At 46.2% G+C, this 19,846-nt stretch overlaps 1 protein-coding gene across 2 annotated transcripts in view; it reads right to left on the reverse strand.

The window, feature by feature from the left end:
* Positions 1 to 19,846, reverse strand: part of SMPD3 (sphingomyelin phosphodiesterase 3) — a 110,831-nt gene that overhangs the window by 31,193 nt on the left and 59,792 nt on the right. For both annotated transcript variants that reach the window (XM_068131191.2, XM_068131192.2), the window contains exon 2: positions 13,797 to 15,279. In XM_068131191.2, coding sequence (XP_067987292.1) covers positions 13,797 to 15,131 — 1,335 coding nt within the window. In that variant the 5' untranslated portion in view covers positions 15,132 to 15,279. The remainder of the gene's footprint in view (positions 1 to 13,796; positions 15,280 to 19,846) is intronic.

Raw genomic sequence — 19,846 nt, forward strand, 5'->3', positions numbered from 1 at the left:
CCCTTTACACCACTTAAATCCCTTTAGACCCTTTACACCCCTTAGTCCCCTTTGACCATTTACACCCCTTTAAACCCCTTACACTCCTTATACCCTTTACACCCCTTTAAACCCCTTAGACCTTTTACACCGCTTAGACTTTTAGACCCTTTCTGTAGTGAAATTATACCAAGGTGAACCCAGGGGTGCTCGCCACGAAAGGGGCCGTCTATAAGACCCGGGACACTCGGGGCGTGCGGACACTTCGGCGGGACTCACTGTGACATTATCCAGTAGTTGAATGGTATGTACGCCCCCAAATGCTGCGCTGCGCTAACCATTGTTATATCGAAGCTACCATTGCTGTGCTTGAATGCTCTGATTTAATGCCTATTGTTGCATGTATTGTTACAGGAGATATTGCCGATCTAAATGATATTAAAGCCTACCCAGAGGAAAGTCGTGTCTGCGCTTGATTTTCACGACATTTAATATCATTTAGTTCGCCAAATGGCTGACCACAAGATGATCGTGGTTCCGATTCTCGGTGCCGACCCTCAAGCTGAAGGATCTGCATCGGAGTTTGCTCACTGGCTCAACACGCTGCAGAATTACTTCGCTGCTCACGAGACAGAGCCAACCGCTGAGATACAGCTGTCCGTCTTACAGTCCAAGGTCCATCACACTGTGTACAAGACCATTTCTCGATTTGAGACGTATGATACGGCCCTGGACGAGCTGAAGCGCCTCTACATAAAGAAACGGAGCGCTGTGCACGGCCGGCATCAACTCTCTCAGCGACGGCAACAACCGTCTGAATCGATCGATCGCTTCGCGCAGGAGCTGCGCTACTTATTGGCAGATTGCGTGCAGGACGTCCGGACTCACGAGCAAGTGCAGGACGATTTGCTCCGAGATGCATTCATATCCGGAATTAGTTCTGGAGTCTTGCGGCTGCGTCTCTTGGAGGTCGCGGAGCTGACATTTACAGAAGCACTACGGCTGGCACGCGTTTACGCAGATGCTCGAGAACAATTGACCGCATATGATCACCCACGAGTCGTGGCGGGGACCTCGCAACTCGCGCGACCCGAGAGGGCCATCGCCGAGGATACGGAGGAGGACCCGACCACCACGACGGCCGAGTCCCTGGGTGCTCCGGAAGCGGACTCCGCATCCGGCCTCACTGCAGCCGCCGCTGCCAGGCCACGGCCTGCCCGGTATGCAAAATGTTATTTTTGTGGCAATCGGCAGCATCCCCGGTCTGAATGCCCGGCCCGAGAGGCGACTTGTCACCTCTGCTCCACCAAAGGCCATTTTGCAAAAGTCTGCAGAAAGGCCGCCCGGGGCACGCATTCCCGAGTGACCTTGAATGGGCTCATCGCTGAGCCAACGGATCGAGCACCGGACGGGGCGCCTTGCACAGCTTTGATGAGCCGCTCTCCTCCTCGCGGGCCTCTGGCTTCTCGCCCGACCTTGGTGAGATACGTCGGGCCGCCGAAACAAATGGCGCGAACGCGACCGGTCACAGAGCATCTAACCTTGACTGGCTTTCAAACGCCTACTTCAAACAAGCGACATGCACCCACTTTGGAAATGCCTCTCGAAGTGCGGCAAACGCAGCACGTGACTCGAGCGCCATCTGATGACAGCTTTTGCGAATTACATGCTTCCCTTCTGGCATGTCAATCTGCAGATGGCAGAAATCTTTCTCACGTGGCTCGAGCGCCATCTGGCGGTAGCTTTTGCGAATTACATGCACCCGCTTTGGCATATGACTCTGCAGATGGCAGAGATCTTTCTCCCGTGGCTCGAGCGCCATCTGGAGGCTGCTCTCACGACTACCCCACACCCACTCTGGCAAATGAAACTACCGAAGCGCCAACTGACTTCAATGCTCCTGCTGAGGCCCGAAGGATTGCAGCCGGCGTGGGATCCACCCGCGAGGCGCGATCTTCTCGCCCGGCCGGAACTATACCTGCCGGGTCTGCCGGCCTAGCGCAGGCCTTCATTCCGCTCACGGTCGCGGGCGTTTTTGCGCAAGCTTTGATTGATACGGGATCCACGGATAGTTTTATTGATCAGCGTCTCGTGCATCAACATGGGTGGCCGGTTCTCGGGACAACCCGCCGGATCTTCATGGCATCTCAGGGACTTCGGTTGAGCACAAAAGGGGCGTGTCGATTGAAACTTGTGATAAATGGACGCACGTTCCCGGACGTGTATCTCATGGTATTACCGGCCTTATGCGCTGACATTCTGTTAGGACTTGATTTCCTTAAGCGGCATGGTCGTTTAGAAATAGACTTCGGAGGGCCGGACACGCTCGCTGTGTGTGCCCTCGCTCGAATGGACATGGAGCCACTCTCACTGTTCCCCAACCTGACCACTGATTGTACCCCTGTAGCCATCAAATCGCGGCGCTACTCTCGCGCGGACGCGCAATTCATTGCGGAAGAAACGGCCCTGCTCTTGAAGGACGGTATCATAGAACACAGTAGGTCTCCGTGGAGGGCCCAAGTCTTAGTGGTGCGGAGTGAGGCTCACCGCAGGCGAATGGTAATCGACTATTCGCAAACGATTAATCGTTTTACACAGCTGGATGCCTACCCATTACCGGGGATGGACGCCCTGGTACGCCAGGTGGCCCTGTATTCCGTTTATAGCACTCTCGATCTACGTAGTGCGTATCATCAAGTCCCCATCTCTAGGGCTGATCGCGTCTTTACAGCCTTTGAATCGGGTCAGCGGTTGTACCAGTTCACGAGACTTCCCTTTGGGGTAACGAACGGCGTCGCTTGTTTTCAGAGAGCTATGGATGACCTCGTTGCGAAGGAGCATTTGACGGATGTCTTTGTCTATCTGGACAATCTTACGGTTTGTGGGTACGACCAGGCGCATCACGACGCTAATCTAAAACGCTTCCTCGAGGTCGCGCGGAAATATCGCTTAACCATGAATGAGGCGAAGTGTCAATACTCTCTACGCACGGTAGACCTTCTGGGGTACACCGTGACCCATGGCTCCGTCTCTCCGGATAAGGAACGTCTGCGCCCTTTGCTCGATATGGCTCCGCCTAGCGATCGGGCTTCGCTGAAACGCGCTCTAGGGCTGTTCGCCCACTACTCGAAGTGGGTGCAAAATTTCTCCGCTAAGCTCCGCCCCCTCGTGGCCTGCGACACTTTCCCCATGGGCCCGGCCGCCCTGGCGGCCTTCGAGGGCCTTAAAGTCGACATTGCTGGCGCCGCTGTCGCAACGATTGACGAGAGTGCCTCTTTCGTTTTGGAGAGTGATGCCTCGGATCATGCGATAGCGGTGACTCTCTCCCAAGGAGGCCGCCCTGTGGCTTTCTTCTCACGGACTCTCACCTCCGCCGAGCGGAGGCATTCGTCCGTCGAAAAGGAAGCGTACGCGATCGTCGAATCAATTCGGCGATGGCGTTCGTATTTGCTTGGGCGGAGTTTCCAAATTATCACGGACCAACAGAGTGTTGCGTTTATGTACGACACCTTACATGCTCAGCGCATTAAGAATGAGAAAATCACCCGTTGGCGTATCGAACTCGCCAACTTCTGCTACACCATCAAATACCGCCCGGGGAAGGATAACCTGGTCGCTGACGCCTTATCGAGGCCGGCCACTTGCGCGGGGGTCGTATCTTTGGAGGGGCTGCGCACTTTGCACAGCACTATGTGTCATCCCGGGGTAACGCGCTTCGCGCATTTTGTGCGCGCGGGCAATCTGCCGTACTCGATGGAGGACATCCGCCGCATCTGCCGTGATTGCGCGGTCTGTGCGGAACTCAAACCGCGTTTTTATAGCCCCCCCCTGGGGACACTCGTTAGGGCTACTAGACCGTGGGAGCGCTTGGCGATGGACTTCAAAGGGCCGCTGCCAATGTCGAGCAACTCTCGCTATCTGCTCACTATCGTCGATGAGTATTCCCGATTCCCCTTTGCTTACACGTGCGGGGATATGTCGGCTGCCACGGTTATTCGGTGCCTGCAGAATTTGTTTTCTATGTTCGGGTATCCGGCCTACGTGCATACCGATCGGGGTGCGGTGTTCATGTCCCAGGAAGTGAAGGGCTACTTGCTCCAAAATAATGTCGCTTTGAGCTACACCACCCCGTACCGGCCCCAAGCTAATGGACAGATCGAACGCTTTAATGGGATTATATGGCGGGCCGTCATGCTAAGCCTTCGGACCCTCGGCCGAGGCCTCGATAAATGGGCGTGGTCGCTGCCTGCCGCTCTAAACTCGATCCGGGCTCTCCTATGTACTGCCACCAACCAGACTCCTCACGAACGACTGTTCCACCACCCTAGAAGCTCCGGCAGTATCCAGTCTTTACCCAGCTGGCTCGCTGAACCGGGGCCCGCCTATCTCAAACGAGCGGTTCGCACTAGCAAGTACGACCCCCTTGTTGACAAGGTGCAGGTCCTCCAGGCTAATCCCGAGCATGCCCGCGTGTTAACGGCGGATGGCCGCGAGTCTACTGTCTCCGTACGCCATCTCGCCCCTTGTGGTGACGACGACAGGGTTATAGACGAACCCATCTACGAGTCTATGGACTCTATCGAAGCTTCCCCTATGGAACTACCGCTGTTACTCCCGTCGTCCCCCGCCCCCGTGCCCGAAGGCGCAGGGGCGCCCCCTCCGACTCCAACCTCCGGCGGCTATTCTGACGCGGGAGACTCCGGGCTAGGGGACGCCGTGCCTGGTAGTTTCCGAACACGAACTGGCAGGGAGGTTCGCCGCCCTGACCGCTACGGGTGGACCGACTGACGTGGATTGACATAACCCTTTCATTTATTGCTGATGCTTGCCTGCGAACTGCCGAGCGGTAGTATAGTTTTAACGACGGGGAGAATGTAGTGAAATTATACCAAGGTGAACCCAGGGGTGCTCGCCACGAAAGGGGCCGTCTATAAGACCCGGGACACTCGGGGCGTGCGGACACTTCGGCGGGACTCACTGTGACATTATCCAGTAGTTGAATGGTATGTACGCCCCCAAATGCTGCGCTGCGCTAACCATTGTTATATCGAAGCTACCATTGCTGTGCCTGAATGCTCTGATTTAATGCCTATTGTTGCATGTATTGTTACAGGAGATATTGCCGATCTAAATGATATTAAAGCCTACCCAGAGGAAAGTCGTGTCTGCGCTTGATTTTCACGACACTTTCATACCCATTTTGACCCTTTTGAGACATATACACCTTTTGACACTTTTCAGACCTATTGACTTTTTAAGACACTTTGGCCAATTTAAGACCATTTAGACAGTTTTGACCACTTTTGCTCTTTAGTCCTTAGACACCTTTAGACCCCGTTTGGCCCTTTTAAGATCATTGATTCTCTAAACACTATAGACCCCTTTATGACCCTGAAAAAACTTTAGACCCCTTAGATAATTCGAAATAATTTCCTCCCAAAATCGGTTTTGACGACCTTTTCTGTGCACTATTTGCGTCGCATCACAAGTTGTGATGATGAATCTAAACTGATATCTCAAAGTGAAACTGACGTCGAACCGTGCAACTGAAACGACTGATCTATGGATCATCGAATGGGAAACCACAATGAAATGCTTTGGGAAATTGCTGAAAGCAAAGCTATGGGGAATATAGAGAGAGCGGGAAGGTTGGGAGCTGAAGAAACGATGTGGAGGGGGATAGGTGCCTGGAGGTGGTCGGTTGGTATGGAAAGATCTTTGGTGATCTTCCATCAGGCTGTAGGCCCAAAACATGCCTAAACACGTTTCCCATCTGAGCTTTCATAATATCACCTTTTCATAAAGGAAATTGCTCATTTCAGGTGAGACATTTATGCACCCCCAGTTATTGATGGATACCTTTGCTAGTATATATATATGTATAGTATATATATTTGCTAGTATAATATATATATAATTGTATGTTTGTATATACACTACCAGTCAAAAGTTTAAGTACTTTACTGGTGTACTTAACACTTAACGGTGTACTTAAACTTTTGACTGGTGGTGTATATTAATATATATTTAATTTTAAAGCAAAAACTATGGCACTTAGGTGGAATTTGTTTTGCAATCAATCAATTAATTAGATGTATTGGCCGATGTATATTCGAAGTTTCAGCTAGTTTCAATGTATAGCCTTTGAGATATAAGTGCCAACACATTTTGGGCGAATGGACGGACGACACCAACGTGGATTTGAGGGTTTTCTTAATAATACTCAAGAATGCAGAAACGGACATGGTTGAAATTTGAAACATATTACCTCGATGTGAAAAGTATTTACTTCTGAAATTCGCAGCTGGTTTTGTCAAGTAGAAGCCGAGAAACGAATTTTCAGTCCCCATGTTAAAGTTCCATGCAGAGGAACCATCCCATATAAATGGCTCCCTTGATTGCAAATTCCTGCCTTAACCTCAGTCAAACATCAGGCCTGGCCAGCCAGTTTGTGAAAGACTTCGGCAAAGCTTCCCACAGCCATTGAACGTCAGACCTGGCCATCTGCTTCGTGAAAGACTTGGATCAACCTTGCCTGAGCCAACCACACAATAACGTGGGAATAATTGTGGCCGTTAAAGAAGAATAAGATATTAACAATCCGCCGTCCTTATGCTGTGCCCCCCCCCCCCCCGCCCTCCGTCTCGCGCCCCCTAATTGCTCCTGAATAGGAGCAGCTGTTTCTTGTTATGGAAAATCACGGTTTTTGTTCTTTTTTATTTCGTGCAATGTTACGACAGCGTAAGTAGTAGAGAATGATTAATTATTTTTAATAGAATAATTATAATGCCCTGACACACTAAAATTGGCAAATATCAAACAAACAAAAAAAGAAAACAAAATCTCCTTTTTTTCTCCTAAAACAAAAACAACAAAATCTCCGAAAATATTTTCATAAAATAATAACAAAGACTGTCCAACATATTGATCCATGATGCTATCTCTAACCGTGTCTTTTGAGAATGCATTGCAATAAATTTCAAGCATCGAGATCCATTTCCAGCATTTATGGCGATCTCCAAGGTAACCTAATAATTAAAGCCATATCTGAAAGATGAGCAGCTGTTCAATCCTCGACAATAAATATGGCCATCAGTAACTAGGCAGTAGCACGACCGAATTGAAATGGCAGACACTGATGTCAACAACTAATGTCAGTTCACTTTGCAAAGAAGAAATGATGAACATATGAGGCACGACAACTTTGGTTACACATAGGCTGCATGAGATGGCCTAGCTAGCGGGTACGAACACTCACCACTAACCAGTCTAACCTGGGTTGGAATCTAGACCCAGCTATAAAATCTCATCCCGGTTTTTCACAGGCAGGGTGATTCATTAATGTGTGTGCAGTCCCTTGGATGGACGTCTGCCAGCATTCATTGGTGGACGTTAAAGATGCCACGGTATCCTTGGTGAAGTGCAGGCGACCTATCACTACCCATTCACAAATTCCAAATTCCTGCCCTAACTCAGCCAATGATGCTACCCCGTAGCCATGTGCTGCATATGAACACAGAAGACGTATCATCATCATCGATTTGTAGATTGGGTTGCGTATCCTCATCCTCCGCATCCACCATCTGGTTGGTACAGCTTTGCATCGGACACATCTGGGAATATTTCAGACCGTCGGCCAGGCCCGGACGCTGAATGGCAATGCCATGGCATAGTCAGGTTCACTATGTTTTTTCGTTCAAATATTTTGGAGATTAGCAAAACTATACATTTTTGGAATATTCAGAGCATGCGGAATCAAAAAATTAATGTTGGCATTTGCGTAGACACCTTTGCGAAAATGACCCTCAGGACAGTGATGAAGATCTGTAAAAGCATATTCCTGAATGGTATAGACCTCGTAGATCCTGTGTATAGGACTTATAGTTCAATCTGATACTACCTATAACTTCCTATAACAACCTATAACTTCAAAGGACTTGCAATATCATGTATTATGTAATACAGTTATATCACAAATATAAAGACAATGGTTTTCAATTACCTTTGTTTGTTGCTTATCTATAATCCTGAGCACTATTTTGAGGCCTTTATTGGATTCCTTGACCCAGAAAACATAGGATTAGCATATTTAATTAAGTTTCTAGGTTGACTAGAAGCCGAGATAGCGCAAAATATGTATTTTATGGCGGCCATTTTGAAAATCCAAAATGGCGGCCATGCAGGTGCCTGTGCAAAAGTCAACATTCATTTTCGGATTCTCCATGCTCTGATGATTCCAAAAATGTACAGGTTTGCTCATCTCCCAAAATTTTGAACGAAATTATATTTGTTAACATAGTGAACCTGACTAGCATAGCATGAATGGGTACAGTTGCATTTTGTGAGCTCCAAGACTGCTGCAGGTGCTGGTGGTCCAGTCATCCACTCGATCTCCAGATTTCCTTCATCACCTATGATCCAGCTGCAATCTGTGAGCCTGGGAACTTCAGGTTCACATTGGAGGGAGCGTCGCCAGATCCCGGCTTGATTCTTTGCATGCTGGGAATGTTGAAGCAACGATTCATACATGGGGGCAGTTGTGCGGAGTTGATGGCTCGCTTCTTGGCACAGAAGAGCTGGTATTGACATTCGTAGACATCAGATGATGCTTCCTTGGGGGCATACGTATGGCATGTGAAGGCTTCGATTTCATGCAGAAGTTCTGGTGAAATCTCCCACGACTGCCCAAGATTACTGAAGTTCTGTTGGTACGCACTTTCCATCTTTGTGAGCATCATTGCTCCAATGTTTCCTTTTCCGGTGAAGGCAGTGAATGAATTGCATCCGGTAAACACATGTAGATCAATCAAACGGATACAGACATCAATACCTAGGTTTCTCGCTACCTAATTGACATGAATGTGTTTCTGACGGATCTGTGTCTACTTCTGGTAGAGTGGGCATGGAATGGTGTGACTGAACCCGAATGCAAGCACGAGGATCTGTATCTTCAGCAGTAAGAACTACATCTTTGTACACATCCTTTGCTGCGTTTTCAGTGTGAATCAGAACCCTCGTGTTGGCCTCGTCTGACCGTAGCTCGCAGATTTCATCCTAGTTGTCTTTTGTGACCCTGAAGCAGCGGTGCCCACACGTGACGTAAGGAAGCTCGTCACCCAGCCTGACTTTGTACTCCAACTGCTTCCATTTTTGGCCATGGATTTGATCAAGCTTGATTTGTTCAATGAGCTGAACAGAAATTCTCTCCACTGATGGATTTGGGTGACCCACAGCTACGTTTTCAAATTGCAGGCCTTCTTTTGCTCCATGGTCGCGTCTCTCAATATTCTTTATGACGCTTCTCGGTAAACGTCAAACAAGACATAATACTCTGACTGCCCGAGCCTTCATAAAATGATAATGACATTTGTATAATGTGCGCTTCTGTCCCTTAATTCACTGCACCAGACTCATCCCATCAATAAATACAAGTGGAGGGCATAGGGATAGTTTTGGCCGCACTCACAAACTGAACTAACACTTCAGCAAATGTGGCTTTGTTCATTTTTTCACAGAGATCCATCTGATGTTGCCAAAGGCCAGGGATTAGGACCTAATTGATATGTTAGTACTTCTTGTAGGTCCAGTAGTCTGTTCTGAGCAGCAATAATCATGTGTGCAATCAAGTTCCTGTTTGCTTGTAGAATTATGTCCTTGCATTTTGTTTGCATTACTCGTTTCTGCGGGGTGAAATCAGAGAATATTTTCAGCCCCTGCTTGGTCAGCTAGTCATGGAATGCTTCAGGGGTGGATCAGCATCAAGACGATTCTTTTCAAAATCTTGGTATTGGGTTTCTCCCCAACTTTGTGCATTATCGATGTCCTGAGTGACGTTTTGGGAAGCTACCTGCCCAGTTGAGACGCTAAAAGGTTGGAATGATTCTCACCCGTTGGATTTATATCGTGGTCCAGAAGATCTACCAAGGTAGTTGAGCATTCATACTGGAGTACAATTATAATGGCATCTTGGGACCATCTTGAAACTCGCCATCGATTTTGGTGACTTGAATTCCATGTACACAGTGCGACCCAGTCTAGCGAGTTTGGTAATCATTGGTCCGCCAAATAAAAGTTGATACATTAGAAATGTAAAGCCATAAGGAGATGGGTCACAGCATTCTGACAGACTGGTTCAGCGACAGATGCAAAAAGGTCAGGTCGTACGAGGTCAGTGAGAACTGCAGCAAACATTGCGGCTGTCCAGGAAGACTCCGTGCGCTCCCCGGAGAAATCGTGTTCACGGTGATCCCATGAACTGCAGATCTCCGAGACTTCACTGTGTCGGATTATAAAAAAGGACGATGGGTGTTCTCTGGGGCTACATGAAGGACAGGGTATACTGTACAAAACAAACCTTACAGGAACTAAAGGACAATATTCATAGAGAAATCCTTAACATTCAGTTGGAAACACCTGGCATCGGTAATGGAGTGGGTTGGGCAGTGGGCACAATTTTGTGTGGATACCCGTAGCGATCGATTACTGGATGTGATTTTCACCAAATAAATTGTGAACAATCTCCAAAGTGTGTTCTTTCATTTCCATCTTATATATTCTTTACAACATACTTCTTCTTTCCTGCATTGCTGTTTGAAACACAGTCACAACTTTTGGCAGACCCTGTACTTTCTGACAGTAGATGGCCAAAATTTACAGAGTGGAAAGTTTCAGCTCTCTGGCCTTAAAAACAATAGGAACATTTAAAGGAAGCATACCCATCCCCTAAACTTGGGTTTAGAGAATTGATAGAGGTGGGATTCAGAAGCCGTGCTGAATCTACCCTTAAGCCACCAATCTACAAAGGTTCTCATATATCGGTACTATCTATGAAAAAAACCCATCAGCATCATGAGGTCTTACCCTGGTACCTGTGAAAATGAGAAAAATCTGACAAAAATTGAGCAAAGAATGATGCCTCCTCAGATTATTACATAATGGTGACATCACCATATTTGCATATTTCGATAGAGAGAGAATCATATATATTGTGGAGAAAGTTTCTGCTTTCCAGCCTTGATAACAAGGAGAATATTAAAGGATCCATTCCGGCCACCTTCAAAGTTGGACTTGTACGAACACGAGATGTTACCGTGAGAACGAACATCACTCAACAGTGATGAAAGTGATTGGGGGAGTGACCGTAACAAAGTCGAAAAACTTGTGGAAAAGTGTGAACAAGGCTCAGCAACGGTCGTTCTTTCTTAGAAGGTTGTAAAGTTTTGGTGTTGGCCATCCTGTGTTGATCAGTTTCCATCGCGCAGTGATGGAGAGTGTCCTTAGACTGTCCTTCACCGTTTGGTAAGGCAGCTCGACGCGGGACAACCGATCCCAACTTGACAGGGCAGTAAAGAGTGCTTGTAAAATTATTGGGTGCGATCTGCCTTCCATAAAGAGCCTACACTACATTTGGGTCGAAAAAGAGCAAAAGCTATCATCCAGGGTGAGTTCCACCCAGCACATGATATATTCGAACTTCTTCGTTCGGGTAAACGTTATCCGTTATCGTTCCATCAAAACCAACTGTAATCGCTTGCACGACAGCTTTTACCCAACTGCAATCCGCACTCAATGAATCCGTCTAAAGTTTTGTGAACATCTAAAGCATGGTTTTGGATATTTTAAACAATGCCACATTTAATTTTCTCATTTCATTTTATCACCGAAATGTTGTTTTAAGGCTCGCTATTCACAATGAATCCATTTCTTTTTCAATGTAATTTTTTTCAGCACACTCTCAAAGTACTTCTCATTGCATGTGTATTGCATATATATGACAATACATTAATTATTATTATTATTATTATTATTATTATTAGGAGTAAGGTTCAGAAAATGTGCTAAATCTACCGTTAAGCTATCGATGTGCAAAGGTTATCACATATGGACAACGTATTCAGATATATATATGCCTCTTTTTTTGTTTTTATATAAACTCGAGGCTCATAAAAGTCCTAGAATGCAGAACAAAAGGAACAGCAGAAATAGAAGGTGGGAGAGAGGAGGCCCAGCAGCAGGATTGAGGGACAAAATAGATGGAGACAAACAAGGAATACGAGTAAGAATGCAGGATAGGGAAGGACACAAGCGGTGCACAAGATCAAATTGCAAATGGACAGCAAATTCTAAGGAAGGAAAAACTGGAAATTTGGAAGAAGGTGGGCTTGGATGTGGGAATGGGAGGGCTTATCAGGGGTAGAAGAGATCATGGTTTTGTATGGTGTGGGGAGTGAGGTGAGGAGGTTGGTGATCTGATCGACATGGCAGTGAATCCAGGTCTTGAAGACCTGGACGGAAGAGTGAGATTGAAGGGAATGTGGAAGCTGGTTCCACGGGTGGGGAAAAGAGGAACAAGAGAGTGGAGGTGAGCAGTGATTCTGGATGCTGGTAGTTTCACTACAAGGGGGTTGATGGTGGACAATGTACCTCCTGCAAAGACCTGATGGGGATAAAGCACAGAAAGAGCAGAGGGTGCAATGACAGAAAGGGGTGGTAGAAGACAGACAGACCACTGATGTCTGCGATGGGAAAGTGATAGGCTTAGACACTCGGCTTTGTCATGGGAGATCCCATTAATTTTGAGGGCCTTACTCTCCATGGCATCAAGAAGGACAAGGTATGATGCAGGGGAACCAGCCCAAAGGGAGAGCAGTACTCCATATAGCTATGAACAAAGGCATTGTACCTTGTGGGTTATAAAAAGTTTAGATTGACCAAGGAAAGATCTTGCACGAGGAAGGATGCCCAGTCGGCGGCCTGCTTTGGAAGCCCTCCTGGACATATGGTCTGCCCAAGAAAGAACATGGCTGGTGGTGAGGCCCAATAGATTGAGTGACCTAATCTCTTCGAGTGGTTTGTTTAGGAAGTAGAAGGGGAAGGTTTTCCGGAAGGTCGATTTGGATAGACAGGGTGAGTGTGTGGGATTTGTCGGGGTGGAAATACATATTCCAAGTGTTGGACCAACTCCTGATTCTATCAAGGTCTGCAGAGATTGAAGTGGCTGCTGCCTGCCAATCTGAAGGATGAGAAATGATACAGAAGAGGGTGCAATCATCAGCAATGCAATAAGCAGGATTTTGTAGGGAATCAGAAAGATCATTGATGAAGATGAGGAACAAAACTGGGCCTTGGTGCACTTAAGCCTTGACAGTGAGAGGAGATTAGAGGATTCCGTTAAGAACTATACGCTGAATACAGCAGTGGAGGATGTCAGCGATCCATGAGAGAAGGTGGCATTGTATGCCTCAAGCATGGAGTTTGGAGATCAAGGCGGGGTGCCAGACAGTATCAAATATTCGAGACATGTCTCGAAGGATGACGCTGCATGATCACATGTCTGAGATTGAGGGCTTCCATCCATTGTTGAGAGAGTCGAAGCAGCACGTCCAGGGTAGAATGACTGGGTCGGAAACAGAACTGATGATCTGAGATCAGGCCGTTGGGGAAAAGGCAGGCTTTGATGTCAAATTTTTTTTACAATTCTGTAATAACATTATTGTGTTTGGTGGGATGCTCTGTCGGGAATTGAACCAATTGCATTTAAATACTTATATTCCATATATGCAGAGTGGAAATTAAGATATAACTAACAGGGCACATCCTCTAAAATAAGTGTACAGTTTGCCTTCACATGAGAGAACACTTCTGCTGCTTAAGGATCATTTATTTATTATGTGTGCAAGAATGGCAGAAATGATGACTTCACCCTCAACTTCTCCCTTTATGCATCATTTACACATTTGAGACCCCACATCAACACACGAGCTTTTGGATACATAAATGGCATAGCACTGAGAAAGTGAAGATGCACAAAAACCCACCTTAACAAGGAGAGCCCCCTTAGATGCGAGTGCATCGGCACAACGTGCATGCGGGAAACAGCGAAACTCGGCATCGAGCAGAGGAAAACGGCTGGCAAGGAGCAATCCACTACCAAAGCACTTAAATCCACAGGGCTGGAACCCACAAGCACCAACATCATAGAGGATATGTGGGAAGCATGGCCACAGCTGCTGCCTGAGCTTCTCTGCTGCACGTCGGTCAAATATCCCTTGGAGACACACAAAGTCGAGGTTGGCAGGGAAAAAAGCTGAAATCTCATGGTCAAAAGGTTCATCAGCATGCTTCTTCTTGCGAACTGAACTTTTCTTCATTACAGATGGCTTGTAGACAAAACGTGTCCAGCTCCCACTGCCACAAACTTGAGGCTCTGGAGGTGAGACTGATGGTCCAGTTGAACGGAAAGGCTGTGTGAGAGATTCGCAAGAGCACGAATCACTTTCAGGAACGAAGGAAACGCCATGAGGTATTAGAGGTCCATTGGCAGAGGCTGTGTCACCCTCACTATGTTCTGCAGTTTTTGAGTTGTCCTCAGAACCAATAACATTCTCCCCATAATCTTTGTTCACACTTTCTCCAGTCGTTCCCTTAACATAGGCAACTCGTTTACAGCCGGATGCTGGGGACGCATTTGAACTTCGACATGTGCCAGGTGAGTTTTGCACTGCCAGACTTGCCCAGCTGGAAGCTGACACAGAGGTGTTTGTGGGGGAGTCAATATAGATCTTTATTTGTGGACGCGTTGAGCCACAGCGAATACGCCGCCCGGCTTCTCGTGCCCGTTGTTGAGTGTCGTCCAGGTTGACAAGGTGGGAAAGGCTGTCAGGAAGCAGTGAAAGGTGTGCTGTTGCAAAAGCAAAACTACGGCAAGAGCCCGGGGGGTGACAATCGGTAGGCCCAGTGGGGCAGTGATCGGCTTGCCCAGCCTTCGCTGTGACCCTCCTAGCATAAGAATATGGCCTTCGTGCTAACTGTAGTGGTGCCCACAGCAGAAAACCGAGAGCTGCAAATGGGAATGAAGCAGCAGTACAGGCTAAATAAACAGGGAAGGCCAACAGCACTGAAATGGCTTGAAAACACCAGCCTGGTCGACTACTCCTACCATTGTCTTCAGAGAAAGGACCATCAGCGTCATAGTCACGGCGATGGCGGTCACGTGAGGCCTGGCGCCTCTGCCTTGGTTCAGATCGAGTGGTCGGAAGCAATGTTGCCAGCAGTCGATCTGAAAACCAGTAGCAGGGGAATAAGAGGAGCCAGGCAGTGGCATGCGCTGCTCGCAGTGCCGGGTGTGGGAACGGAGATGCGTACAGCACCATTGCGGTATCTAAGATGAAGCAGAACCTTGATTACATCCTGTTGAGTCCAAGAAAATAATGTATTGTTTGAAAGAAGAGCAGCAGCGACGCAACTGCAAGTCACATGGTTATGAAGGGCAGCTGGTCATGGTAGATCCCAAACAGGCATCTACAAAGAAGAAAAAAAGAGAGTCAAGGGGATGTGGGGAGCAGGAAAACACTGTAGGTTTGATCAAGGTTGAATTCAATCAAATTCCCTTCAGTGTTTAAGGATGAATCACCAAAATTGTGTTTGATGCTTTTGGATTACAAGATCTAGTAGGTTTGCAGCAAGGTCAGGATCAACTGAATTACATGTTGGACATCTGATCGCATAGATTTACCAACTGGCCCTCTGGGTATTCTGCCAGATACAGACATTAGGGAGCAGTGTCTGGAAAGATTTTAAAAATAAAACGTTTGTCAACATAAAAATGCAACTGATGCTTTCCTTCCACTTCTTATTCCAAGTTTTTATCATCCAAATATCATTTGATGCATTCACTGCACAAAACCCTTGGCATTATTATCCATTAAGCGTTATCGACCTGCTCAAACATCAAAGTCCTAATCCGCACAGGGCCTGCGCTCAAACCTCAAAGATACATCCGAGGTGGCCGGTTATCCCCAAAACAGAGGAGCTTGGGTTTCCGATCAGGAAGCTTGCTGGTTGAACGAATCTGTACTCTTTGATTAATTGCCAGGAAGCTTGGCGTTTCGGAGGGCATTGTTGAACCCGCTAGCCAAACAACGGTGTTTGATCACTCCAGCGTGCGGCCCTCCACTGCATTTGGCCATCCTGCTGCCCCTTTGAGCTGTCCGTTTGGTTATAAGGTCATGCCCTTTGAGTTTGGGACCTCCGAGGGGATAAAAGGACAATCACTAGTCCTTTGCTCTTTGTTGAAGTATCCTGGCTCATGACCTCAGCAGAAGTAAAGAGTACTCATATTTGCCACAGCGGTAGATGTTCTGCAATCCAGGTAATCTTGATTGAGTGCAACTATGAAAACCAACAAACACACATAAGTCTCTTTATTTATTTATTTATGTTCCTCAGAATTCTCCACACAAACACACCTCACAATTCTATCTATTAATTGTACAGTATTGGCTGTTCCTAAAATATATTATAATTTAAAGGATTGCTGTAAAAATGATGTTAATTTCACAACATCCTGTTTTCAATTTATTTAACCTGTAAACCTCAAAACATAGTTCCCTTACCTAAAACTAGAACGGCACTCGGTAGAGCGCATACCTCCGTCAGGTTGAACAGTTTACGTTTTCTATTGCCCTGATCGGTCGGATCTGCATCAGTAGGCCTATCTTAACAAAAATCGAATCAACTTGTACAGACGTGGCCAAAAATATTGGCACCCTTGCACTTTTTTCAAATAACTCACAATTTTCTCTAAAAATAAGTTGAAATTGACAAAAGTATTTGGTCTCCACAATTATTTATTTCACTGTTAATATTACAGAACCTTTGTTTTTGATTCAGAACTTAATATATCCTTTTAAATCAGAAAATATAAAGAAATGGTATTGACAAAATTATTGACACCCAAGACTTACTTTGGTATCGCAGCGTTTGGACAAAATAACTGCAGTCAAGCGCTTTCTATAGCCATGAATTAGCTTCCTACACATCTCCACTAGCAGTTTCACCCACTATTGTTGGGCAAACTGCTCCAGTTCTCCCAGATTTGAAAGGTGCCTTCTCCCAACTGCTGTTTTCAGATCTCCCCACAGGTGTTCAATGGGATTTATATCTGGACTCATTGCTGGCCACTTCAGAACAGTCCAACGGTTTGTTTTGAACTGTTCCTGGGTGCTTTTTGAAGTGTGTTTTGGGTCATTGTCCTGTTGCAAGACCCATGACCTTCGTCAGAGACCCAACTTTCTGACACTGGGTTGAACATTGTGTTCCAAAATCCCTTGGTAATCTCCTGATTTCATGATGCCATGCACACATTCAAGGCACCCAATGCCAGAGACAGCACAGCAACCCCAAAACATCACTGAACCTCCTCCATGTTTGACTGTAGGGAAGGTGTTCTTTTCTTTGAAGGCTTCATTGTGTTTTCTGTAAACATAGAGATGATGTGCTTTACCAACAAGCTCTAATTTGGTCTCATCTGTCCACAGGACATTCTCCCAGAATGATTTTGGCTTGTTCAGGTGTGTTTTGACAAACACCAGTCAGGCTTTCTTATGTCTCTCTCAGCAGTGGGTCTCCTACCATAGAACCCCCTTTCATTGAGTTGGCGACCAATGGTGCGAGTTGAAACTGTCGTACCTTGTGTCTGAAGGTCATCTTGAATCTGCTTGGCAGTTGATCGAGGTGCTTTCTCCACCATTCAAACAATCCTTTGCTGCAATCTTCATTCAAGTTTTCTCTTGCGGTCACGTCCAGAGAGGTTGCCATGGGCCATAAACTTCCTGATACCATTGTGTACAGTGGACACAGGAACATCAAGGTCTCTGGAGATGGGCTTGTAGCCTTGAGGTAGTCCATGCTTGTCTACAATCTTGTATTTCACCTCCTCAGACAATTCTCTGGTTTTCTTTCTTTTCTCCATGCTCTTTTCTCCATGCCGAACTCCACTTTCCGTGGACACACAGTGACACAAAACAGTAGAATGACCCCTTTTCTGCATTCAAACAGGTTGAATGAGTGATTTTTATATTGCAGGCACCTGCAACCCACCACAGGTGAGTTCAATTCCAAAGTAAAGGAGAATCACCTGCTTGAAATCTAATTATTTCTAACAACTTCTAAAAGGTGCTAATAATATTGTCCGGGCCATTTTAGGATTTCTATGTGGAATAAGCTAACATTTAGTAATTTTTTCAGCTTTTTTTGTTTTGGTCAACTGTAAACCAAAGAAATACATTTGTGGATACCAAAATATATATTTTAATTTCAACAATTTTCTGGAAGAAATGGTGCATTATTTGAAAAAAGGGTGCCAATATTTTTGGTCATGACTGTACGTCACATAACGAACTCATCCACCATGTTTCGTCATAATCCGTCCACAACTTGCTATATAATCATGAAATATCATGTTATATATCGTTCTTTGGCCCTGTCACTCAACAGTGAAGAATCACATGAATTTTTTTTAATTCTCGTATCCGGATTTCACCAAATCCGCTCTTTCAATCCGCATCAAAGCTCTGCCCCCCACTAAGTGGCTATACAAGCACAGTGTTTCGGAAGTCCGACAGAATCTTTGTCTAGACTCCAGGGGATCTTAGAGGATCTTTGAGAAGGATCTTTGAGAGGATCTTTTTGGCTTGGTCGGCGGAACAGAGTTTGTGGGATTGGGCGCTGGGCGAGCGAGCGATTCGGATGCCAATGATCACTCACATGCAGTTAATCTCTCACCACACACATGAAGTCTGTCTCCTTGTACGTTCTTTCTCTCTTTTGTCTGATCATCTGCTTTTTACGCAGGAGATCAACGAAGGCACTGCCACAAACAGTGCTTTTTAGGATGTACCCGCAGATACGCAACTCTTTCCAGTTTCCTCCTCGCACCTCACTCGCATCTCACCCACACTCCCACTTGCACCTCTTCAATATGCATCGTGGACACCAATCAGCATTCCTCATTTTGACCCCCTCCCTCAGTGAATGGGAAATGCAGCTCGTGGTCTGCACACGGCGAGCAAAGAGGTCCAAACCACCTCGGTGTGCTCTATCTCTTTTACTTTATCTACCTTCCGTGGATGATTCTGATTGGGCACCCTTGTACTGTGATTAGATAGGTAAATGTACAAGCTAGATAGTTTAGTGTAGCTCTCCTCTTTGTCTCTGCCTTTTTTGCCTGTACATTTTAAGTGCTTGCCCATTGCCCCTTGTACATTTTTGCTTCCATTTGAGTTTGTCCCACCACGGATTTGAGTTTGTCATGTGTTGTTTGGCTATGACAAACTCTTTTAAACAAATCCACTTGTCAGAGTCCTAGGTATATGCAGTGTTGGCTCAATCACAGTATTCATTAGATTAAAATCCCAATTTATTACAAACTGATGTTTGTAACAACCCTCATGCTGGTGTTTGTCAGGTTGGACATCCGCTCCTTCTACTATGCAAGAACTACGGATGGTGGAATCGAGCGAAGGTGCAAAGCCGTGCTCCTGAGGATTACATTTCATTTTTTTCATTTTTCCTTTTCTTAACGAAGTTCAGACATCTCCAGCCACCTGAATCTCTTACTTCTACTTGCTGGAGACATTGACCTCAACCCTGGTCCATCCATCTACATCTGTCCTACATGCAGCATCAGCATCACCAACCATCACTCGTCAGTTCTCTGCTTTAGATGTAACAAATGTCTCCATCTCAAATGTACAAACCTACCTTAATACAAATATTCCAGCTCACAGTGGACCCATGGCCTACTTGCAGTCATTCATTCTTACACCCCACAGTCACAAAGCAATACATTTCAAACAGTCATCAACCCACCATTCCCAGAAACAAGTCTATCACCAAAAGGCTAAAGAAATTGAAACTTGACAAAGAAGCTCCACGACCTTTCACCTTTCAATTAATTAATTCTCGATATGATTTTTAAAATGCCCAAAACTCAAATTGTACAGGACCAGACAACATCTCAAATATGCACCTGAGAGACTGAAGCCCTTTTAGCCCTTAATGCCCGAAATAAAAGATACAACTACTC

This window comes from Myxine glutinosa, chromosome 11 (assembly GCF_964187855.1).
Source record: "Myxine glutinosa chromosome 11, kmMyxGlut1.1, whole genome shotgun sequence".
NCBI lineage: Eukaryota > Metazoa > Chordata > Myxini > Myxiniformes > Myxinidae > Myxine > Myxine glutinosa.